The 26,670-nt window shown below is 31.5% G+C and overlaps 2 protein-coding genes across 2 annotated transcripts; both read right to left on the bottom strand.

Moving 5' to 3' along the window:
- Positions 1-6,746: 6,746 nt before the first annotated feature.
- On the bottom strand, positions 6,747-9,022 carry MLS (malate synthase). The gene is made up of 4 exons (XM_078958050.1): positions 8,537-9,022; positions 8,024-8,349; positions 7,620-7,950; positions 6,747-7,551 (listed from the first exon to the last, which is right to left on the bottom strand). The coding sequence occupies exons 1-4, from the start codon at positions 8,939-8,941 to the stop codon at positions 6,895-6,897; spliced, it is 1,719 nt and encodes a 572-aa protein (XP_078814176.1). The 5' UTR covers positions 8,942-9,022; the 3' UTR covers positions 6,747-6,894.
- Positions 9,023-9,176: 154 nt separating this feature from the next.
- On the bottom strand, positions 9,177-26,413 carry LOC145045106 (uncharacterized). Its single transcript, XM_078993450.1, has 21 exons — positions 26,270-26,413; positions 26,051-26,180; positions 25,696-25,789; positions 25,591-25,606; positions 25,367-25,395; positions 25,080-25,215; positions 24,790-24,998; positions 24,591-24,711; positions 24,338-24,517; positions 24,184-24,252; positions 23,901-24,106; positions 22,540-22,642; positions 20,097-20,173; positions 19,960-19,976; positions 19,221-19,382; positions 18,886-19,131; positions 18,342-18,777; positions 17,291-18,219; positions 16,095-17,174; positions 14,498-15,829; positions 9,177-9,199 (listed from the first exon to the last, which is right to left on the bottom strand). Exons 1-21 carry the CDS (start codon positions 26,411-26,413, stop codon positions 9,177-9,179), a joined length of 5,739 nt encoding a protein of 1,912 aa, XP_078849576.1.
- Positions 26,414-26,670: the final 257 nt, after the last annotated feature.

Below are 26,670 nucleotides of genomic sequence, written 5' to 3'. Positions count from 1 at the left end.
AAGTCTTGAGTGATCTTGAGAGAGTTTGTGAGAGGTTTGTGTGTGTGTGTTGCTCACGGCCGAAACAAGAAGAGAGAGGGAGAAATAGACATGAAGTGATATGCATGGATACATGGAATGGGTTGCATGGAGATCCAAAAGACAATAATGAGGTGTCAATTACAAGTCAACTCTCTTCATTTCTTCTTGGGCTTGGGCCTTGGGCCGAGAATTTGGAGGGAAAAAGGGAAAATTTGGGCTTTAATGCCCACAAGCCCATGTGTATATTAAGTTGGATGAGTTTTAACCTAAAAAAATATAATATGATTTTTACACTTTGTTGGGCTAGTTTAGGTTAATCATGGTTCCAAATTTTGAATTTATTTCATTCTAGGCCCAATATAGCCCAAAATGTTGAAATAAATAGATGTGGGTCCAATTAGAGCCCATTTAAGGGTTCTAAGCCCATGATAGTCAAATTGGAAGCTTATTGGTCCATTTAGGTCCAATAAGGAAGTCCTAGTCCAAAATGGACCTAATCAAGAACTTCTAGGGTTTCCAATTGCTTGATGTAGTGAATTGGGGTTTAGTTTTCCATTGAGTAAGCATCATACATGCTTTTGAGTTTTTGAATTCAACATTTACTTGAGTATAGTGATTACAAGACACAAAATTTCTAGTTGTGACAGATATCTTTTAAGAAAGTTGTAGTATCCAAAACAAGGATTCCGGAGATATAAAGAACGCCGAAATCCGAGTTATAATGAAGAAGTTATGACATGTCGAAGTTTCGCGACGGAACCGACACAGCAACGGGAAACGTAAAAAGTGAATTTATGATAAACTGCTTTTTATCCATAGCAATCTAAACAAAATTCGTAGTGTTCGTTAAACCGAGAGTGTACAGAAAAAGAACGCCCAAATCTGACTTCGTATGAGGAAGTTATGATTTTTCTAGGTTTTAGCTTAGCAGTAGACAGCTAAAAACTCGAATTTAAGATCGATCGATATTTAGCCGACACAACCTAAATGAGAATCGAAGGTCTCGTCAATACTGGTACAACGGTAAAAAGACAGACTAAAATGGATGTCGGATGAAGAAGTTATGAAATTTTAAACAGATTTTCCTGTCTCGGTCTGTTAAAAATTATAATATTAAAAATAACGTCAAAATTAGCCGACGAAGTCTAAACGAAAGTTGTATAATATATTCCCGCCTACGTGTGCATATAAAGAACGTCAAAAACGGAGTCCGTAAGTGAAAGTTATGGATTTTAGAAGTTCGGGACACATTTTCCGAGAAATTTCGCATGTGTGGCTCGGAAATGGCCACGTCACCCTCGTTCCTGGCGCGCCACGTATCCGATCTCAATGAGTCATTGCCTCGTGTAAGCCATTGATTCGTCCGAAGCCGAGTTCCAATAGGAGACCGACGCACGTCGCCCCGTGTCACACTTCCGAGCCTCGCACCCCCCCCCCCCCCCCGCATGCGCGCCACCTGCCCTTCGCGTGTCCGAAGATCGCACGAGCCACGTCTCCCCTCCGATCTGAGCCTCGTATCTGCTACGTGGATCCTTCTTAGCCACTAATCCTCGGTCTCGCACCCTATATATAGGGGGTTGCGAGATCTTCCGGCTAGAATTAGAAATTTGCCACTTTTCACCCCTAAACTTATATTTTGACTATTTTGACTTCCCCCGAAGCCCCGGAATCATTTCCAACACCCGAAACACATCCTGAAGTGCCCAAAGACTTGGAAAAATTTATCTTTTCGGTTTTAAAGCTCCAACCTCGCAGAGCCCGATTTTTCATTAAAGCCCCCGGTTTTATCATAAACGATCATTTTAGGAAACGAAGTGTTGCCCAATTATCATTAAATTAAGTGAGTGTATAATCACTTTCATCTTACACTTAGATATGAAGTATTTTATATAAATACGTGTTGTGTGTGTGTGTATATATATATATATAGTTTATTTATTTGAGATGGTTGTTGAATGAATGTTTATACAAGTTTTAAAATGATTTAAACTATATATATATATATATATATATATATATATATATATATATATATATATATATATATATATATATATATATATATATATATATATATATATATATATATAGGATATAGATCCAGTAAGAATTTTTTTTTTTTTTTGTAGGAAGGTAAGAAGTTTTTTTTCTACATATTTTTTTTACGAACACAAAAAATGAATCACTAGATGATTCATTTGTAAGATGACTCACAAGAAAAAATTCTCAAAAAAACATCTTTATGATTCATTTTTAAGTAAATTAAGAAAAAAATCACTTTTATGACAATTTTAGTGAATAACAACAAAATCATTATATAAATGAATCATCGAGATGTTTTTTTGAGAATTTTTTCTTGTGAATCATCTTACAAATGAATCATCTAATGATTCATTTTGTTTGTTCATGAAAAAAATATGTAGAAAAAAAACTTCTTACCTTCCTACCAAAAATTTCCTTCTTATTTGATCTTAACTCTCTCTCTCTCTTTCTCTCTCTCTCTCTCTCTTTCTCTCTCTCTCTCTCTCTCTCTATATATATATATATATATATATATATATATATTATCTACAAATATGTTAGGTATAACATGGGTAGATGAAATAGTTAGTGTGTGATAAATCGATGAGAGGCCTCTATGTTGTTGTTGTTCCAGTCATCTAGCAGAGTATGGATGACGATCACGGACTCTTCTAGAAAGTCCAGTGGAACGCTAGCAAGCTCGCAACTTGTAGGTGTTTGTGGGCTTGATGTCACCGGTGTACTCCATCCCCCTCATGGTTGCCTTATATGGCTGAGGAATCCCCTTAGCAGTAAAGTCCATCCCGATGATAAAATCCTTAGACTAGGTCCCTTGTATAGGTGTTTAGGGACGTAAAGTGAGGATAACGGGAAGGGGTGATCAAGGTTATTGTTGGTTTGATAAAATTAATAAATTTATTGTTGATCAATGTAATTAATAAATTTATTATTATTTGTGGGTTGAAAATCGTATATGCTCACCAGGCTCCAAGGCCTGACCCACTCAGCTTTCTGTTTTACAGGTAGTGGACCCAGAGCATAATTTGGATGATGATGAGGGATTTTTGGATTATAGGCCAGTAGTTGTAAATAATTGTTGTAAGGCTTATAATGTACTGTTTATGCTTTTGATATGTATCGAACATGACATCCCGAGTTTTTTTAATTAAATACATTTCTACGGAAATGTTTTGATAAATCTTTATCATATTTTATTTTGAGAACAAATTCCGCAACACTTTTAATCAAAGGATTACTCTGATTTTATTATAAAAGCATAAATTAAATCGGTCTTTTCTGGCTGTGAAATTGGGGATGTCACACATATCCAACAAATACAGGTAGTCATACAAATTTACTAATCTATCATATAACTAGCATAACATCATCCTATATATCAAGATACATAACCTAGTGGGACAACATTAGTGCCTTCGATCCACAAGTACAGTGATGAAAACTTAACTCTCAGTTTGAACAAACAGTTGAATAGGTCTATGCTCTGAATCTCAGCTCTACCTGTCACCTATTCATCAAATAGTGAACAATCTCAATTACGAGTCAAAATACCCAAAATACCCTTAGGTCAAATCTTGGTCAAAGTCAAAAAGTCAAACTTTATCAACAGAGTTGCATACGCCCAACATACTCAGCTGGTATGCATGGCGTACACGAGGCTTGACCAAGATGCGATGAGTTGACTCAGTATGCCCAACGTACCTGGGTTACGCCCAGCGTATGCGGTTGAGTACTTCCTTCTTGTTAAGAGATTAATCCTTAATCTCTTTTGCCCATAATCCAGATCTAGTCATAAACTAACGTCCTTAATCATAAAGTTTCCAACTTTATGGTCTTTCATGACCAACAAGTGCCCAATAACAAAAACCCTAACTATTTAACCCATTAAGACCTTGTAACTCATGTATGGAAGGAAACTAACAATCAAGATTACATTTTTTATGCTTCTAGATGCTCCAAAGTGTCTAAAAGGACAGCTTATATGGACTAGAGCAATCCATACTCATAATACCAAGCTTATGGGACCGAAAGAACACAATTTCATGGATAAACAACATCTAATCAATGCATCATCAAGTTCATGGCTTTTAACCTTCAAAGGTTGTCAAATAATGTTGCTATTCTAGATCCAAAGAGTTCCACTTCTCTAAGATGACGTTCTCTTCTTTCTCCTTCCTTTAAAATCATTAAAACACACTCAAAGGCTCACAAATGTTCTCAGATAGATTAGGGTTTGCAAGAGGGGTCGAAATGGGACTGGAGGGTGATGAAAGAAGAAGACTTGGAGATTAAGGATGTTTAAATAGGGTCTAAACCCTAAAACTTAGGATTTGCACCCTGGCCACGTATGCCCAACATATGCACCCCACTTCCAAAAATTATAAAAATGTCACCGTGGGCCCAAAATGCAATTAATTCTCATACTTAGGGTTAAAAATGGAAATACCTCAATATCAAGATGTTACTTCGACAGTGGTAGGCGACACCACCAATAGTAGCAGAAAGATAAATAACGTCGTGATGAGGAAGGAAGAAAGAAAGAAGTACATTAGGTGGGAGAGGCGATGTGAGAAGCTTCAAGAAGAAAGAAATATAATCAACGGCCTGGTATAAAGAAACTTTGGTTGAGTTGAAATAATTTGATGAACAATACCCCGGGTTAGTTACTGTTCATAAGGATGTTGTGATTTTATTAGTATACTAATGTGATATCATTTGAGCGTATCATTAAACACTAATTGTGTTAGTAAAAGATTGTTTTTTAGAGGATCAATTAGGAACTAAGATTTGATAGATGTAGAGACGAAGTTTTATCGAGACCACAAAGTGTTTAGCGAGATGATGACAGTTGTTACTCAACAGTTGCTAAAACTATTTTGGCGCGCCACAACTAGCTGATAAGCTAACTCAAAAAGTATCTTCAAAGTTAGCTTTTTTTTTTTAAAAAAAAACTATTTGGACTAGCTTTTCAATAACTTTTAAAAAAAATCTAAACTTACCCTTTGTTAATTATAAACATCATATTTTTCTAAATGACCTTTTATGTCATTTTATATCTTTCACCTAGCTTATCAGCTAATTTTACTAAATGTTATTTTTTATCAGTTAGCAACTAACTTTTCAGCTATCGGCTAGCCTTTTAGTTAGTACGTCAAACATAATCTAAGGCTCGTGATTCATTTACAAACTTGTAATTCGTAACAAGTGATTAATATTAAATAGATGTTTGAAAAGTAACTTATCAAATAAAAATCAACAATTGTAAAACTTGTCGTTATTTATAGTTGCAAACTTGCTATTCACAATGGGTAATCAATGTGAGATATATGTTTGTAATCAATGATGAAAATCAATAATCAAAAAAAAAAAAAATACTATTTTGACTGAAAAAAAGCAAGGGCCAAGGATGGGTAGGTTGGGTAATTTATCCTCGTACAGATAAAGGAATGAGAAAAACAAGGGTGTCGCCAAGAATCCAAAACAAAAGCTTTTGAAGGAATCGTATTTCATACGTCTCTACTTGAGTAGGACAGAAATAGATGATTGAAACCAAAAGATAATATAATTTTCCTGTTTAGTATTTTACCGATCTATGCTTCTTCTTGATTTATGATGAAGTTTGAAGCTAGTGTTAAGTTGAGGAGACTCATTCACCCTTTAACCCTACAATGGTCCTTGAACCTAAGAAAATTCTTGTTACGAAGAATCCAACAGGCATGTTGACCAAGATGGTGACTTCAAATGAGTTAAAGTTGTGTATGGCTTCAACCGGTCTTCCACATACTTAAGAAGAAGGCACACACTAGAGAGAGAGAGAGATGGAGATTATAGAGTTTTAGCATGGACAACAACATATTTGCTCATCAACCTCCAAATGAGCAATTATTAAAATTATGGAGACTAGTTCACAAACCATTAGGCAAAGTTTATAATAGGTTTGGCCTTATTTATATATTTTAGATCTAACTTATTAGTATTTATATCCCTTGAGTTCTTGTAACGTGTATCACTGAAACCATTAACCAGAAATAATAAAACATCTTTCATATTCGTCCGTGAGTATAGCCGGTTATTCTGATTATATAAAGTAAACCACACATTTCCCTTTCTCTGTTTCATTATTTTCTTCCCTATAATGTTTTTGTTCTTCCTCCCCTTTAGCTTCTTGCTATCTGGATGAGTTTTATAATATAATGCAGTTTCCAAAAAGATATAAACCCCATAAATTGTCTGTGTTATAATTTTTATTTTACAACTAGGTATGAGACCCGTGTACTACACGGGTTTATTAAAAATAAAAATTTAATATCAATATTTAAACTTTAAATTTAAAATCAATATTTAATATCAATATCAATTTTAGAGCTCTTATTAATTATGATATTTATTACATTATAAATATATCAATTCTTTTTTAAGGAATCATTTATTTTTCTTAATATTGTAACCAAAATAAGTTGTGATAGATCAACAAATCAGAAAATTATATGTGGAAATAAATAAATTTTAAAAACCTATTAAAATATCATGGATCCAAATTAATAAGGACATGATATGTGACAGAAAATAGGTTTTATTTATTAGTATAGATATTACTCTCTATATGAAACTGTTTTATCGTTTGTTTGAAATGATCGAACCTAAAAGCTATAAAATTGTACTTTTGAAAAAGAAGAGCAAACAAATACAAGAAATCATGAGATATTGAGATACGACATTACATTCATAAAAGCATTATTAAACATCAAAACAACAATTCATTATTTAGCTAGAATAGTCTGTTGCCATCGCAACTAAAACCCACGATAATAACCAAGGAATTCCTGTTCCGGTTTAAAGCTTGGATGATCCTCCGGGATGATGAACGACTATATGATTATAGGCATTCAAGGTGAGAAAATCATCAAGTACAGGAGTAGTACATTGGCGTGTGAATAACTTGCAAGCCTCCTTATACATGCCCTTCTTAAACCTCTCCCTCCCTACTTCACGTTCAATCCTCGCCATTTCTTCTTCAACCACCTTCCCAAAAAGCTCATGGCTCACCCTAACACCAACCCCATCGCCATCCAATTCCACTCCATATTTCAACCACTGCCAATTCTGAACACGACTAATTTCAGCAGTTGCAGCATCCTCCATCAGATTGTAAAGCGGGACAGACCCTGTCCCTGTGAGCCAGGCCGCTACATACTGGATCCCGACCCGTGTGTTGAGCCTAAGACCTTCAATGGTTCGAACCCCTCTCGGAATCTGCAACAGGTCTTCTTCCGTCAAACTTGCAGCATCTTCACGCTTCATGGTTTCGATTAGGTTTGGGGAGTTGTTCATGTTGTTGGTGAAGACCTCCATGATGGCTGGAATCAGGCCCGGATGGGCTGCCCATGTTCCATCGTGCCCTGCGCGTACCTCTCTTAGCTTATCTTTCTTCACTAGCTCAAGTGCTGCTGCATTCGCTTCTGGATCATCCCTAATCGGAATCTGTGCAGCCTGTTTACAAAGCATAAAGTCAAAATAAAATCAATTTGGGAATTTGATTGCAAAAACAACATGCATACCATTCCTCCCATGGCGTGCACACCACGCCTGTGGCATGTTCGGATGAGAAGATCTGAGTAGCTTCTCATGAAATGTTGACCCATACCGACTAGGACCCGGTCGGGTAACAGGCGATCTGGGTGAGCCTGGAATGTTTTGACATAGCTGAATATGTAGTCCCATCTTCCACAGTTCAAACCAACCGAATGATCTCTTAACTCGTATAAAATCTCATCCATTTGAAAAACTGCTGGTAGCGTCTCGATTAGGACGGTTGCTCGGATGCTACCTTTCTCAATTCCGACCATTTTCTCAGCGCGCTCAAACACATTGTTCCATATCCTCGCTTCCCTGAGCACACAACTCCATTAGGAAACATCGCAAAACCAATGTTTCCGGTGACCAATCGGTGGTATAAAGTTACCTGGAATTTTCCATTTTAGGAAGATAGAAGAAAGGCCCGTATCCTTCGCCTTGTGTTTTACGAAATGCTGCGTGGTTGTGGTGGAAATAGAGGCCGAAATCAACGAGGCAACCGATTGCTGGTTCGCCATCGATGAAGATGTGGGACTCAGGTAGGTGCCAGCCTCTGGGACGAACAAAGAGCTTGGCGATTTGATCGTTGAGTTTGTATACCCTGTTTCTAGCTTTGTCCTGAAAGCTGATTGTGCCATTAACAGCATCCTTTAAGTTCACTTGTCCTTTCATTAGGTTCTCCCATGTTGGCGATAGTGCATCTTCAAAATCAGCCTGTTTTGTTTTTATTTAATCAAAGCAAAATTGCAAAATACTAGCAATAACAACTAATAACTATTTCGTTTATTCTTAGGTCCGTATTATTTTGGTTGCGCGTTATGATTACTGTTGGATGATCATGCAAAGTTGCAAACAAGCAAACTATCGAAAAAACAAAATGCATGAAACAAAAATCACTCACCATAAAAACCTTAGCTCCAGAATTAAGTGCATTAATGATCATCTTCCTCTCCACCGGACCCGTTATCTCTACTCTCCGATCAGCCACCGCCGGCGGCACCTCCGCGCACATCCAATCCCCATCTCTTACGTTCTTCGTTGCTGGATCAAAACCTGGCAACCCACCGGAATTATACCGCATCTTAGCCTCTTTCCTACACTCCATTGCATACTTAACATGGTTCCTGAACTCTCTCTGTAAAGCAGCCACAAATATCAAAGCATCTTTCGTAAGAATCTTGGCAAACTCTTCTTCATATCTCCCTCTGACGTCTACTCCCTCCGGAACATCGTATCTGCCACCTACGCCGCCACCGGAGATCTTTTTCATGGCGGTGTCACCGTAATACCCCATACTCATTGCCATGTTTGGTGATACACAAACTGAACTGTGTGTGGATAAAGTGTGTTTTTATATGTAGTTGTTATGGGCTAGCGAAGTTTATAAAGGAAGTGTAGGGGTGTAGGGGATAACGATGGAAATGGGTTGGGGGTGGATTTACGTGCATAAGATAATAGAATGTGACGATAGTTGTATTGTTGATAAGATTGGGGAATGGGAATGGGGATCATCGATCTTCTTGGGCTTTGGGTTCGATAAATTATTGCTTATAAGTTACAATTGCTAAAAAAAAAAAAAAAAAAAAAAAAAAAAAAAACTAGAGATACCAAAACGTATCCGGTAATTTGGATTGAATAATTGTTTAATATGTTTTCTTAGAATGATAGAGGTATTAATGACTGTAAATAGGTAATTTGGATTGAATAATTGTTTAATATGTTTTCTTAGAATGATAGAGGTATTAATAACTGTTAATATATATTTTGGTCTAATATATAAATTTTGATTTCAGTGTCTATGAATTAGACTAGTGTCTTTGAATTAGACTTTAGACATCTTGTCCAATCTATATTAATTTTATAAATATTATAAAGATTATATGATTAGAACAATAATACTATTATGGTAATTTAAAAGTTATATATGTTAAAAATATGTTTTGGAATCATTTTGGATAGTTTAATTTAGTTTTAATAAATAGTTTTGTTTTATTAATTTGAATAGTTAGAAATATAGCATAATTCAGTTTATTTCATACAAAAATAATATGAATATTAGACTGTGTGTAAAAGTCCAAAAAACGGATGACCACACTCGACTATTGTTTCCAATTTGCCTAGGGAAAATGAACCGTGGATAAGTTAATAATTTACATTTGTCATTGGAACAAAGGTGAGCGGTGTCATGTCATCAATGTCGTCCCATGCCTCCATATTTTTATATTTTTCTTTTTTTTTGTGGATTGTTGCCATTCAATACTATTCTTTTAGGAATACCAAAATACTCGAAAGAATTTGGATAAGAAACATATCTATTCTGTCGTCTAGGAATTTCACCTTTTTCTATAAACATGATATACATTATTTATTAGAGTAATTTACAAAAATGGTCCTTATAGTTTGGGATAAATTGCATATTTGGTTCCTAATTTATTTTTTTAACTCGGAATGTTCTTACTATTTGTTTTTGTTATGCGCTTGGTCCCTACTATTTGTTTTTGTTACGCTCTTGGTCCCTATCTTACCTAAAAAACTATTATTTAAATATGAAAAAATAATGGGATAAGCAACGTAATATTAAAGGGGTGGGTTTGGGAGAGTATTTATCTAATTAAATTAAAAAATCAAGGAAAAAATAATATTTTTAGGTAAGACATGGACCAAACGCATAACAAAAACAAACGGTAAGGATATTCCAAGTTAAAAAAATAAATTAAAGACTAAACACGCAAATTACCTTAAACCATATGGACCATTCGTGTAATTTACTCTATTTATTAATTCGGCATAAACATTATATATTATATTAAAAAAAAGTTCCTTTAATAATAATATACTTTTGGCTTTCACGTTGCTACCAAATTTTTCATTTTTTAGACTTTGGACATCTTACCTTTTTTTTTTTTTGTATTGACCACATAATTTTGTTGAATTGACATTTTATAGCATATAAAAGCACATTGAAATTAACAATAGTATAGTTTCTAAACTTCAAACTTTGGCCACACAACTATGTAAAATTTACACATAAGTCCCTTATTAATGTATTAGCTATAAATCTTTGGGGAATTTGACACTTTTTGTCCCGAAACTCAAAACTTTTACATTTTTGCGTTTTGAGTAAGTTTTTGTGCCTTTAGGTTTTTGCCACAACTCTGTAATGAATTTAACATTATTAGTCTTTGCAGTCAAAGGTTTTACATTTTGGTGTTTTTTGCCACAAATCTATAATGAATTTGGCATTTTTCATCTTTATACTCAAAACTTTTGCATTTTGACATAAAAACACAAAAAACCTCATTTTGAATTTTGTCACCATCTTTTCCCAACTTTAGCAATTTTAACATTATTTTCACAACATTTTTTAATTTTCTTCACCAATGTCCCTTCTTTTGGTTGTACACTTTTGACATCTAATTTTAGGGGTTCTCAACTTTCTTCCCTATTTATGATGATTTACAATTTCAGCATATGTTTTTTAAAGTTTGCCGATTTTTCCCATATTACCTCAAAAGCGGCATAGCTGCGGGTTCTTTACTAGTTATTACTAAAAGACTTGCGTAAATTCTCTTTTTTTTAGAAAAGAGTAACATGTTTTTATTTTAAGCATGAAAGTTCAATACATATCGATTGAAAGCAAACGGACAACAAGTTGCGCCGCTAGCCCTTTTTGGATAGCAAAACCAATTATTTTGAAAACAATATTTGTGGATATAGGAGATATGACATTAGAATGCATGACACGTTGGACTCTATTAAGAAGCTCCACCGCCTCTGGTGCGAGAAAACCAAATGTATCGAATGCAAAATGAACAAACACATGTTGATTTTCTCTACATGCATTATCGTGTTTTACCACTTTGCACACAGCGGCTTTAACAAAGTCTATAATAAAAAATCATAAATATTGTAATTTTAAGATCATCTCTTATTCTCTTTCGATGCACTACTCGACCCATCTCCTTTGATACATCTAAAGGACTCATACTTTATAGATAAAAAAAAGTTAATAAAATGTGAATTGGAAGGTGATAGACTTCAATTCAAATGACCAATTATTGATAAATCGCTACAAATCGCTTAAACATTTTTCATAACAATGTAATAGTGTAGTTTACAAAAATTATCAATTATAGCAATGTTTTAGATTTCTAATCATAGTTACAATTTAATTTTAAAAAGAATGCTTATTATAACAATATACAATTATGCACCATGGTATGTTCATAATAGCAACCTATAGTACAATAACTAGGTGTGATACTCATGTATTACATGGGTTTAATTAAAAAAACAAATATAAAATTTTAACAATTTGAAAAGTTTGAATTTATAAGAAAAATGAGAAAATTTTGAATTATTAAAATTAATAAGACTTTAATGTATTGAATACATTACATATATAAACTTTTTCTAATAAATATTTTACATATATATTACCTTACACATTAAATGTAGAATTTTAATTTAATAAAATGAAAAATACAATAAAAGGACAAGTGGAAAATACAAAATTTAAAAATTCTAGAAAATGTCATGTGTCCAAATGAATGAAAAGATGACATGTGTCAAAAAAAACCTTCATTTATTATAGTAGATAACCATTTTAGTGATTTTACCCAAGTTTATCATTAACTTTTTTTAATAACGATTAAAAGTGAATTATTATTAACTTTTTATTTTAATAAAAGAATATGTTTATTGGTTTTTTGTCATGTGTCTTCTTATTAAACATTTTAATTAATGTCATGACACTTATCAACATATTGATTCTCTATTTTAAATTTTAAATTTTCACTCTAATTGCATTAAATTAATAATATTAGAATAAAAATTAAAATAAAATTAATACAAATATACGGTTATGTATTTATTTAAATCAAATATTATAATTTTATATAACTAAAAAATATCTCTAAATTAATAATTTATTTAAAACAATTAATTAATAATTTTGAATTTTTACTATAAAAAATAATTAATTTTATAATCATATTTACCATGTTTATAAACTAATAAACAAATATATGAGTTTTGATAATATATATTGAATAACCTTTCAAATACTAAACGTATGAAAAGGAAAATGCAAGGCATGTAGGCTGTAGATGTACGTAGTTGTGTCGGCTTCCAGTCCAACCCAAAACATCAAAGCCCATTTAGTTGTTGCGTCGATTTGATCCGACCGCCATTCTAGGTTGTTGAAACTTCGTGATTCATATTAAGACACAAATTGGGTGTTCCTTTTTGCCTCTTTCGTCATAAAATCCTCCTACTACATCAAATCGAGTGGTTTTTCTCATGCTCTTTCCTATCTTTAAAAAAGTTATACTCCAATTTCATTAGAAATCCAATTGTTTGCGTTATTTCAAGTTCTCTATTACGAATCAAAGCGATTGTAGTGTTCGTTATGATGTCCAGTGTTTTCAGCTATTGTTGCGTTTTTCTATCTCTTCAATTAGGGTTTCGTATATTTCGAGTGTGCTTGGGATTACTTTTGAAATGACTTTTGGTTTTTAATTTTTTTTTAAAATCAAAAAGATGTTTGGGAGATACAAAAGTTCTTTTTAAATAACTTTTGTAAACAAGAAATATATAGGTTTTCAAAAGTCGGGAAAATGTGATTTTTTGTGACTTTTAGCTTTTTAAAGATAAATTACACTCAAAAGTCAATAAATACAACCCAAATATTTTTTAAAATAAAATTTTTACTTTTATCTCGTGAAAAGCTAAACTTAAAAAATAACTCTTACGGAAAGAACTTGTCTTCCGAAAAGTACAAAGATTAGATAGCGTGCAATATATATATAACTAGGTGTGAGACCCATGTATTACATGGGTTTAATTAAAAAAAAACAAATATAAAATTTTAACAATTTGAAAAGTTTGAATTTATAAGAAAAATAGAAAATTTTGAATTATTAAAATTAATGAGATTTTAATGTATTGAATACATTACATATATAAACTCTTTCTAATAAATATTTTACATATATATTACCTTACACATTAAATGTGGAATTTTAATTTAATAAAATAAAAAATACAATAAAATGACAAGTGGAAAATAGAAAATTTTAAAAATCTAGAAAATACTATGTGTTCAAATGAATGAGAAGATAACAAGTGGCAAAAAAACCTTCATTTATTAAGGAGAACTAGGTTAAAACCCGTGGAACCCACGGGTGCTGTTTTTGAATTGAATTTAAAAATTAATTATTTAATAAAATATTATATCAATAATTCTGATAACTTATAAATTGTAATATTGAATATTTAAATAATTTTTTTTATTGGTAATTATTTAATTACTAACTAAATGGGAAGTATTTAATTAGGAATGAAGATTTTTGAAAACTATTTTTTTTTATTCATCATTCTAATTGGACATATGCAGATGATACAATACCAATGTGTGTAATGAAATTAACATAAAATACAACAATACGTAATTATAAAAAAATACAGTAATATGATGGATTAAGTGTGATTTCCTAAAATTGAATAAAACGACGTTACAAAAAAGTTGGCTACAAATTTCGAAAAACTTCCTTATAAACAACATTGGAAGTTTTATTTGTGAGTTTGCCATCTTTATCTAAAATTAATAATTTTAATCCCTCTCTACTCTGAACTCTAAATAAGGCAACATACAATTGTCCATGTGAAAAAACTGGATCTTTCAGAAACAGACCAACCTTTGACAACGATTGTCCTTGACTTTTGTTAATAGTCATTGCAAAACATACAACCAAAGGAAACTGTCTTCTTGTGAATTTGAAGGGAATTTTTTTTTCTGATGGAGTTAAAGACATTCTTGGAATAAAAGTCCGATTTCCAATATTAGTTCCAGTTATTATACGTGCCTCAATAACACGTTTGCCCAATGATAACACCTGTAGTCTTGTGCCATTACATAAGCCGTTTTTCTGATCAATATTTCTCAGTAACATTACTGGAACACCAATTTTTAAAACTAATTTATGATTTGGTAAACCGGATACTTTGAGTCCATTTAATACATCAGGAGAGTATAGATTTGCATCAAATTGATCATGGAGAAATTCGGATTCACATATGCAGTCTGAACTTAAATATTCAACTTGATCTCCTGGAAACTTCTTAAGTAAACGGTCGTTTATTTCCTGGACAACTTCATTTTTTGGAGCAAGTATCGCTCTTTCTTGGAAATAATTTATATCGCTATAGTACTCTAAAATTGAAGGATATACAAACTCAATTAAGGAACCTATAGGATCATGTGAATCATTAATGAGAATATCATCCGGAATATCGATAATCGTTTCACTGTCGTTCGGACCACCAAGTTTTCCTTCTCCTATATCCAACAACCAATTTGCAAAATCTCTTATTTTTCCTATATCTGATTGATCCCTTCCAACAGTTAGCCTCATGTTTTTTGTTAATCTATGGACTTTGCAATGTTCCCATAAATATGAAGAACTCAAAGAAGCATTTACAATGTTCTGTCTACTGCCACCCGGCACAACAGGTAGAATTTGTCTAAAATCTCCTCCAAAGACAATAACTTTCCCTCCAAATGGAATATTTGAGATGGTTGAATTTACGCACCTTAATAAATCCTTCAAAGTTCGATCTAAAGCTTCAAATGCATGCTTATGGACCATAGGTGCTTCATCCCAAATTATCAAAGAGGTTTTCCTTATTAAGCTTGCCAACTCACCGTCTGGATTTATGTTACAAAAAGAATCCTCTGTAAGCTCAAATGGAATTATAAATCGAGAGTGTGATGTTCTACCACCGGGCAATAATAAGGAAGCAATACCACTTGAAGCAACATTTAATACAATATTTCCTTCAGATCTAATTGCTGCAGATATTGTTTTCCATAAAAAAGTTTTACCCGTTCCACCATACCCGTAAACAAAGAAGACACCTCCTTTATTTTGTTGAATAGCACTCTTGATGTTTAGGAAAATGTTCCGTTGCTCATTTGTTAATGCAAGAAACATACGATCATAGTCATTCTTTATCACGGGAATGTCGTAATCTAGTTCCTCGGTGATAAGTCGATTGTTTGAAGAAGAAACGGATTCAACATCTGGGTATGGCATGTTTTTGAAGTTTTTGAGAGTAGAGTTGTTTCGAAGTAAAATTTGTTGTATTTCGAACAAAGTTAAGTTCTTAAGTTCATCTACTCCGAGAGACAATTCTGCACGAAAATATTAAATAATTAATAAAATACGTGGTTGATATTTAATAATTTCATTACTAATTATTTAATGGGTGTTGAAAAATAAAAATAAATTAATTTTAAAAAATAAGAAAAAATGTAATACCTGCTGACTTAAATCTTCGTCGTTGGCTATATAGAATTCCATCTGCCAAATATTCTCATGTATTTTCCCAAACGATCTCTGGTTTAGACATACTATTACACATCAACAATGTAGCAAATAAAAAGCGTAGATAAAAACCAGATCCAGAATGACTTGCTTCTTTAATTGCATCAATGTATTCCTTGACATCATCTAATAGCCCGAGTGCATAACAGGCATCTCTAAAAGAAGAATGTGTTTCTCCATTTACCGTGCGAATTTCATCAAATGATGTTGGTCCTTTTACTTTATTTAAAAGAATCCTTAAGAAATATGTTTCACCTAGTTTAGGTGAAACTGAATGAATTCTACCGATGGCTTTTCCTACTTTCCTTCGCTTCCAAAACCGACCATTTAATATCCAAACAAACTTTGTAGGGAATTCAACATATGTGAGTTTTTGTGCTTCACTGTCAATTGCATTACACTCCATCCAAGCTGTGAACTTTGAAGTTTCAACAGAAGGTTTGTCAAGAACATCATCAATATCATCATCTTCGCCATATACAATCTGTTGTTGATTAGGAAGATGAAAAGGTAGTCTAACAACAGAAGGATATCTGCAATGAACATCATATCTAAAAATTCGCCATGATGCTTCACATGCTGATAAATATCTACAATCGTAATATTCAGCTATTTCATCGACCGCATCATTATTTTCACATTCATTGTTGGTTGGTACAACAGCAACTGTAGCTCTATCAGGACCATTATTTATGTATTTAAACAAATACTTTATAGAAGATCCCTGATTGCACCATTCAATATTAATATGTGCCTGATATCTTTTCAATAGATATTTGTTGTATGGAACAACATTTCTATTATCCAACCTTACACCTGATTTTTCTACAAAATGACCATCGTTTCTTCGCCTATATAACGGAAAACCATTCTGATCAACAGACGAATGATTAATGAATTGTTTTGGAAAGTTTTTAGAGCACTTTTTATCCACCATGCATGGACAATTCATATTTTCAGCTCCACATGGACCATGAATCATAAACTCATTTACAAGTGAATACAATTCAGGATCTTCAATTCTGTCTGGTATCTCTGCTGAAATTATTGGATCGATAAGTTCAACAGTTGGTAGCTTGTTGTCAGAATGCATGAATAGACATATATGACTATGCGGCAAACCTCTTTTTTGAAATTCAATGGTATAAACATCTGTAAAAGAATTTGACAAAAAATAAAAGAGAATGTGATTAGATATCAAAACATATTTAAAATATAATAATAAGATCAATGTTTTATAAAAAAATTAAAAATATAGTTTTAATTACATGCTTGAACTTTGCCGAAATTTTGATTCTCCCTTAAGTCTTTAATGAATGCATTAAGCTTGATCTTAAACAACCTACATAGTATATCAGGTCTGTCTTCTGGTTGAAGTGAAGTATCCTTAAGAAACCTTTTAATCTCAGGCCATTTGGGATTACACGTAAAGGTTATGAAGAAATCAGGATATCCAAACCATTTACATAGTGACATGGCATCCAAATAGTTTTGCAGCATATAGCGTGCACCTCCGGTAAAGGATGAAGGTAATATGACACGTTGGCCGACATTCGAGATATCAATCGTTCCTTGAGCTTTTTGGTTACGTAAATTTTCATAAGAATCACATCTAAGAACATGTTGTTGCCTACGTATGTAGTACATTCTCTCCGTTTCCATCATAGTATAGGCATCTACCAGAAATTGTTGAAACAACCTTCTTGAATTAAGTATGAAAGAGAACGAATGATCTCTGTCTTGAATCCTATAAGCGAAATATTCTCTCATTGTACATTTTGCACGCTTGCTGTTGGTCGTAAATGACACACCTCTATGAAGAATGTCAACACTATAACCATCATCCCCATATGGAAATAGCAATGGATATTGGAGAGGAAGGTACGAAGGATGCAATTCACTGATACGTTGTAGACAACCATTTTTTGTTTGAACGACGATATCCCTCTTTTCGATTGAATTCGAAATGTCACCAATTATTAAAGCAGCAACCTCAGAAGCAGTCGGTAGGTTATATGTTCTTCCATCTTGCTCCCTTCTCCCGATAAGTCGTAATTTCATATCAACTTCTGGATTTTTTTGAAAAGTATCTCTTACCATTCTATAAGATCTAACCAAGACATTATTTGAATCCAACATCACCTTAATATCTTTAACAATATCACTATCAGTTGATGTTGATTGATCTTTTTGACCACTAAAATAAATAAATTTATACATAATATTAGTAATATATACATAATATATATATATATATATATATATATATATATATATATATATAATAATAGATTATGAATAAGAAGTTTGAGAAAATACCGAAAACATCTTTGTCTATTTGTAATTTCGTTGTCAGTGTCATAAATGTATAACTGAGAGAATTTTGGTTCCGATCCTTTTGCTGGCAAAAGACTTCCAATACTATGATAATTTTGACCACCCAATCTGAAAATGTAAGGAGCGTTTCCTCTATTGATTGAAGAGTCAATTTTACCACCCATCGACGTGAAAGAAAACATTGAATTGTAACGTCGAATGTTTTTCATGAAGTGTTTGCTTTTTGAATCCATATTTCGAAACATTCTTTCATAAGTAGGGGGTGCATTCTTTAAGTCTGGAAGTTGAACTTTACCGTAACCACAACATAATGAATAATCCGTGTTCCCATTTTCTTTACCTCTAATGGATTCATTTCTCCATAACTTTGCACGACATGTTTGACATACAACATCTTGATCACCATGATCCAAATATTCTGTAAAATAAAAGCGTTGAATAAAATATCAATGAATTTTATAATTATATAGAACATAGTATCTGAAATGTAAAATGGATTTTATTTTTTCATTACCATTTGAGATACCAACTATACGATTTTCATTGTTCACTTGATGTATATTTTCTACATCTTCTGTCAAATCAATCAATGGGATAGGGGATAAATGTCTTGTCTTCGTTTTTAATTTATGACATCCTGGATTTAACTTGATTGATGATGAAGAAATTGTTACTGTAGATGCATTTTTTGATGTCATGTCATTTGAAAGTACATGGTACTGTCTTTTCTTTGCTAACTTGGAAGTGATATATTTATCGAAACCAATGTTATCTGAATAAAATAAAAATAAAATAGTTAACTAAATAAATAAATATTTACATAATGGATAATAGTATATTTTAAAAACCATAAATAATTACCATTCGTAATGTTAGATAACGGATTTATAACATTTGTAATGTTAGAAAATGGAGTTCTAACATCTGTAAAGGAAGGACAGTATTGTATGGTTGTGTTATGCTTTGCAGGTGTTGTAAATGAATTGATATTTTGAGTTTGACGAACAGTGTTGGTTGATTGATCTGCAAATAGAAATAACTTATAAAACTTGTAAATATATGTATTCAACTATATAACAGTAAAAGATGGAATATAAAATACTAATACGGTTATAGTTAATGGTTTTTTTGAAGAGATGTTGTAATGATTTACTTGGAACGTTTGATATTGTTTTTATTTTCTTCGATCTTTTATTTTCCAAATATATTTTTCTTTGTCTTCTTTTCTCTTTGGCCTGCATGTGGTACATGTTACTGTTGTTTTCTGCATAAGAAGACATAGGTTAGGAAATGAAATGTGAAATTATGTACATAATATGTTTATATAATACAATTGAAGTTAGTTAGAATTAAATAAATAATGATAATAAAGTAAATGTATTTAAAAAGTTACCTTTATTAATTTGTTTATTAAAATGTTAGCATCATGATTCATCATCCTCATTTCCAACCTAGGGTTTATTCGATTTAAATCTACTGTTTCCCCAATTTCAACCAATCGTGGGTTCGGATGATATCAGGGGTTAAAACCCTAGATCTCCATGGAATCAATGAAGGTAAAATTGTGTGATACACGATAATTGTGATGATTATAAATTGCTTATTGATCTTATGTATCTATTCAAGATTATTTTTTTACAATTAGAAAAACATCTATTCCAGCATATTGATTATTGTTGTAAATTTCAACCATAAATTCATAGAGAAAACAAAGTGATCTAAACTGATAATACTAACCTGACATATGGATATGGAAATCTTGCAGGTAGAACTGGAATGAGGATTACAACTTTAATGAAGCAGTTTGATGTAAGCTTAATGAAAAAAAATCGCAGAAACAATTGAACATTAACAAGACGAATGAGGTGTTTCAAAATTTTGGATTTCACGTTTTGAGGTAAAGTTATATGCTTGAATATTGGAAAAATATTACGATTATATGATTTTATTGTTGTTGGATCTTTATTAGATATAATTTTCTTTCTGATTTTTTGGAATTTAAAAGATTACAACTAAAAATTAGTTTAATATTCAAATTTCATCTAAAAAATGAGTATAGAATATTAGGAAATAGTTGGTTGAATATAGGTTATTTACAGAAGATAAGTAAATATGCTGCAACCATTACAAAAATGTATGAATTAATTTTAGAGAATCAAAGATATAAATTTTGTTTACAATTGGTTATTGATTATTTATTAAAAATAACATATTTATCGTGACAAAAATAATAGTTATTCTAAAAAATAAACATAAATGTTCCATGTTTAAAATAATCAACATAAAGATGCGAAGGTGATTATGGTTAATATTCATTATTGGAGTCAAATGCAGTTCACGTGTAAAAGCAAAAATGTTCGCATTTGGTAATACAAATCAAAATTGGGTTTCGCATATGAGGTTGTATGGATTGGGGTTAAAGATGCGAAGGTGATTATGGTTAATATTCATTTCGTATTTGGTGAGACAAACAACTCAAATGCGAATGAACTAAAAAAAAATGACTGGAACATGCGAAGAAAGAGGGTGAATGAAGAATGTGAATTTTACAGTAGAATGCGAATTGGGGAAGAAAGCTAAGAATTTCGCATTTTTATTATACAAATTGATTGATTGATTGATTTGTCTTAATTGTTAATTGCGATATATGAAATACTTATCAAGTTAGGGGCAATATGGTCATTTTGAAGTAAAAGAAGCCTTGGTTATTAAATGAATCATACGAAGGATCTGTTATTTGATTTTGGAATTGGGGCGAATAATCGAACGATTTGGAGTTGCGAATTTGATTTTGAAAAGCCAATCAGTTGGGTTCGCATATGAAAACAGATAAGTTTTGATTTTGGATTCGCAATTGGGTTAATTGGGTTATTGATTGAGGGACGATTCGTGAAGAAAAATGCGAAGTCAAGAAGCACTGTGAAATGTGATTTGTTCAATATTGGAGTCAAATGCAGTTCACGTGTAAAAGCAAAAATGTTCGCATTTGGTAATACAAATCAAAATTGGGTTTCGCATATGAGGTTGTATGGATTGGGGTTAAAGATGCGAAGCTGATTATGGTTAATATTCATTTCGTATTTGGTGAGACAAACAACTCAAATGCGAATGAACTAAAAAAAATGACTGGAACATGCGAAGAAAGAGGGTGAATGAAGAATGTGAATTTTACAGTAGAATGCGAATTGGGGAAGAAAGCTAAGAATTTCGCATTTTTATTATACAAATTGATTGATTGATTGATTTGTCTTAATTGTTAATTGGGATATATGAAATACTTATCAAGTTAGGGGCAATATGATCATTTTGAAGTAAAAGAAGCCTTGGTTATTAAATGAATCATACGAAGGATCTGTTATTTGATTTTGGAATTGGGGCGAATAATCGAACGATTTGGAGTTGCGAATTTGATTTTGAAAAGCCAATCAGTTGGGTTCGCATATGAAAACAGATAAGTTTTGATTTTGGATTCGCAATTGGGTTAATTGAGTTATTGATTGAGGGACGATTCGTGAAGAAAAATGCGAAGTCAAGAAGGACTGTGAAATGTGATTTGTTCAATATTGGAGTCAAATGCAGTTCACGTGTAAAAGCAAAAATGTTCGCATTTGGTAATACAAATCAAAATTGGGTTTCACATATGAGGTTGTATGGATTGGGGTTAAAGATGCGAAGGTGATTATGGTTAATATTCATTTCGCATTTGGTGAGACAAACAACTCAAATGCGAATGAACTAAAAAAAAAATGACTGGAACATGCGAAGAAAGAGGGTGAATGAAGAATGCGAATTTTACAGTAGAATGCAAATTGGGGAAGAAAGCTAAGAATTTCGCATTTTTATTATACAAATTGATTGATTGATTGATTGATTTGTCATAATTTCGCATTTTTATTATACATATATGGAGTGATACAAAACAAAAAAATCTCCAACTCTTTTGTCATCTTATTATCCATGGTCTCTTTAAATCGTTTTCTCTTTTGATACTATGCTTATGAACAGATGCATGGTTAAGCCTTGTATTCACCTTTAAAAAATATAATCTATCGTTTAGGTCTATTTTGTCATTCCATATATAAAACGTAATGCAAACACAGAATAAACCACATGTCAAGCACGTTTATGAAGTTTTATTCTCCTGGAAATTGTCTATTCTGTGTCAGGTACTAAACCGTACCTTTTGCTTTTCAACATAAAGTGATAATTTTGTCACATTAGCAACTCTCTTCAACATAAATATAGATAAGAAAAACCAATTATGTATGTATTCACATTTGCATCTGTTTTATCTCATCAACATAGAGAAAACAACAAACCAAAAAGGTTTCATCCGACCTCCGCATCGCGGGGGCTCCCCCTCTAGTTTATGATATTTAGAGGTTACATAGAAACCAATGAAAGTACATTGTCATTAAAGGAATGTTCCATTAATATTAAACCAAAAAACATTTTAAAGTACAATGGTATAACCATAAGATTTAAATGGTAACAAATGAAAAAAAGTAGGATTCATCAATATGATGAAAAAAATTATTAAGTAAACAGCCGTTAAAGGGAATGTTCCATTCTAAAAAATTACATAATAATGATTTTTACTGGTTAAAGGGAAACCAATGAAAGTAAAATGTTGTAGTATTGACTATTGAGTAGTTATTTTTTACTTTAAGAAGAATACCAACAAAGTTTTCATTTTTTTTAATACAAATTAAATAAAGTACAAATTAAGCACCCTCAATCACAATATAATTTCACCTGTAAAAGTATCAAAGTATCAAGCTCAAGATAGCTTTAACATTTGAACAATAATAACCACATATGCAATATCGGCCAAAAATTTAAAATATTAAGAAAAAATTTAAAAAAATTTTACAAGCAAATATAATTAAAAGTTTATAAAATAAAATGAAAAACCTTTTGAACAGATTCGTGAAGAAAAATGCGAAGTCAAGAAGGACTGTGAAATGTGATTTGTTCAATATTGGAGTCAAATGCAGTTCACGTGTAAAAGCAAAAATGTTCGCATTTGGTAATACAAATCAAAATTGGGTTTCACATATGAGGTTGTATGGATTGGGGTTAAAGATGCGAAGGTGATTATGGTTAGTATTCATTTCGTATTTGGTGAGACAAACAACTCAAATGCGAATGAACTAAAAAAAAAATGACTGGAACATGCGAAGAAAGAGGGTGAATGAAGAATGTGAATTTTACAGTAGAATGCGAATTGGGGAAGAAAGCTAAGAATTTCGCATTTTTATTATACAAATTGATTGATTGATTGATTTGTCTTAATTGTTAATTGCGATATATGAAATACTTATCAAGTTAGGGGCAATATATTTTATTTGAGTTATAACCAAAATCAACTAACTTGTCCAATTTAAAACAATAAAAGTATCCAAAAATATTCAAAACCAATAATATTTGACATCCTAAATACCCCAAAATAAAAATCATACCAAGCAATTAAAATATCTTTATAACCAAAACAAATGATCAAAATATATTAAATGTGTCTTATAACCGATAGAAACTCACTTTTCAATTTTTGGAATCAAGAGTGGAGTTTCCTCTGCGGTTGACTTTCTTTTAGCCTTAGTTGAACTTAAATCATATCCAGAATCAACATCATAAATTTCTTGGAGGTTGCGCTTCAAATCACCTGATATTTTGCAAGGACTTGTTGCGGTTGACTTATCAACTGTTGAGGGTGTAAAACTTTCGTCTGTTTGTGAGATCACATCCTAATTTAAAAAAAAATGTTTGATTCCTAAAAAAAATAACTAATATAATTAAAAGTTTATAAAATAAAATGAAAAACCTTTTGAACAGGCTGTACAACATCATCGGATTCCAAAGCAACTTGATTTAAGGAGACAAATTGATTACTCTAAAAAATAAAATGGAAATATGTTAATCGTTATGTACTTTAACATTAAAGAATTGTAAATTTTCAACAATAAAAAATTACATACCATAAGTTCTATTTTACTTTCCAATTCACAAACAATGGAGATATCTTCTGTAACTCTGAGAACTGTGTAGATGTTATTATTGTTGTTGACATTGTATTCTGTAATATCTACAACAAAACCAAACTTGCGGTTTTTCAACACATTAAGTTGCATTGGAAATAGGGCATCACTGTCTCCGGCCTGTAAGATATATTTTAATAAATTAAAAAAATTAAGTAAATGTTTTCTGATTTTAAAGGTATGAATAATATACTGCATCATGTATCTTTTTCAACTCGTAGGCACTTATATTTAACAACCTCCTTGCTTCCCTATCAAAAAGAGTCAATCCAATGGTTCCAGTACAATCTTGTACGTTAATTGGAATTATATACCTAAAACAAAAAATAATTATGTCATTGTTAGTGTTGTTTTAAGATTGACAAAATTAATAGAAATAAATATGTCTATACTTTATAACTGATTGAAATTCAGATTTTTTGCATTGTGCATTTGTACACTCGACAACCATAGTTTCTGAAATTCCCTCAGGGTTGGTATACGAATGATTGGTTTTGGGAACAGGGATAATTTTTTTTCCACATTTTTTGCATGCTTCATAATACCATGGTAGATTCTGCCTTATATTAACAATGGAAGCAACTAATAAAAACTTCATTTCCTGTATCATATAAAATGTAAAAATTATGAAAATAAATTATGCAAAAATAAAATGTAAAACATATAAAATAATGCAATATACCTTAATTGGTTCGGTGATCTCACAAATTATTTTTAATGGAAAATTGCCCTTAAAGTCATCTGTATATGAAGAAGAGTAGCTTTGAAGTGTAGTTATGCTTTTTTCAGTTATATCGAAATTGTCATGACATTTCAACCTGTAATGTTTAATTTAGATTCATGAATATTAGGTTTTGTGTTTTTTTTAAGTTAAAATACATTATAAAAAAATAAAAAACAATTGAAAACTAACTTATTTTTAAACTCATTTATTTCATAAATGTCAGAATTTATGAACAATTTCGTTACTTCAAAATGACTTTTAGCTTCACCAAGACCTGTAAAAAATGTATATCCAATTATTAAAATTTATATAAAAACAGTAATTATAAACATCTATATATAAAGACTGAATAGAAACCATTCCAAATGTTTAGCTTCAAAAATTGCATCACGATAACAACAAAATTAACAGTCGGGTTATTTTTTAGGTATTCTGAAATTTGATATGCTTGACTTCCAAAAATAGTAACCTTCAGATGTACAGAACTAAATAAACCATAAAATAGTATATTAATATTAATTTGTGATTAATTAAAGATAATAAATAATAAATAAATAATACAATATAATCTCACTCTAGGTTGCTAAGAGTGACTTTTATATAATGCTTGGATGGTACTGGATTTGAAGTTTCAAGAGGCCTAAATGACACAATATGTCCAATAACATCTACACAACAGATACCACAAAAAAATAAAAGTTTAGGATTAAATTCGTAATATTTAAATAATAAAATGTATAACCAAAAAAACAAATGATAAAAAATGATTTTATTAATATTTTATGACTAACCAAAGAATGTGTCTTTTGGGCATGTTTGTTCTATGATAGAATTAAAGTCAACAAACATAAATCCATTGACCGGACCCGAGAAATCATCACATTTTTTTAGGATGCTTTTCCAATCCAAAGTTAAGGTCTGTTTATGACCTGTATAACTAAAACCATTAGTAACAGCAGCCATATTGGGTTTTATAACTATATAACTTTCATCTCCCTTTAAAAGATGACGAAATCTGGAGAAATTCTGATTGAAGACACGAGCTTGGTATTGTGTACCCTGTTTAAAAAAAAAATTAAAAATTATTATGTTCATGAAACATGTCTCATATTGAATGATGAATAAAAAATATATCAAATACAACAAACCTCCTCATCCATGATGATCATTTCAATGGAACAAACTTTATTATTTCTGACAAAGTTCCAAATTTTAAGCACCCGAATCTTGATATGCGATTTTTCATTTATCTGGTCAATGTTATTTAGGTAAACCTTATTTCCTATTTCCATTTTCTGCAATAAATTTAATCATTATAGAATTGTAAGGAAAATTAGCAACCTTTTAAATTAACAGCAAATCAAAGTAAATGAAACAGCAAAACAAAAAAAAAAACATATTGTAATAGTTAAAGCTTTGAAGAACAGTTTTTTTAAAGAAAATAAAGTTCTCATTTTTATTACTAATTTCGTATTTTGTAATCATTTTCATCACTATTTACGTCTTTTAAACTGAAAAGGTAGAAGAAGAAGATGATTAAGAAGAATTA

Source organism: Lactuca saligna, chromosome 5 (genome assembly GCF_052625555.1).
Source record: "Lactuca saligna cultivar CGN05327 chromosome 5, ASM5262555v1, whole genome shotgun sequence".
NCBI lineage: Eukaryota > Viridiplantae > Streptophyta > Magnoliopsida > Asterales > Asteraceae > Lactuca > Lactuca saligna.
The sequence above is the reverse complement of the archived record's forward strand: the minus strand, read 5'-3'. Positions and strand labels throughout refer to the sequence as shown.

Coding starts and splice junctions, on each gene's coding strand:
- MLS (XM_078958050.1), bottom strand. CDS start 8,941: ATGGCAATGAGTATGGGGTATTACGGTGACACCGCCATGAAAAAGATC. Junction 8,350..8,536: donor CTGGAGCTAAGGTTTTTATG/GTGAGTGATTTT, acceptor AAAACAAAACAG/GCTGATTTTGAAGATGCACT. Junction 7,552..7,619: donor TGCACGCCATGGGAGGAATG/GTATGCATGTTG, acceptor CTTTGTAAACAG/GCTGCACAGATTCCGATTAG.
- LOC145045106 (XM_078993450.1), bottom strand. CDS start 26,413: ATGGAAATAGGAAATAAGGTTTACCTAAATAACATTGACCAGATAAAT. Junction 22,643..23,900: donor TTGATTCCAAAAATTGAAAA/GTGAGTTTCTAT, acceptor GAGATAAAACAG/ATGCAAATGTGAATACATAC. Junction 18,220..18,341: donor AATAGACAAAGATGTTTTCG/GTATTTTCTCAA, acceptor TATTTATTTTAG/TGGTCAAAAAGATCAATCAA.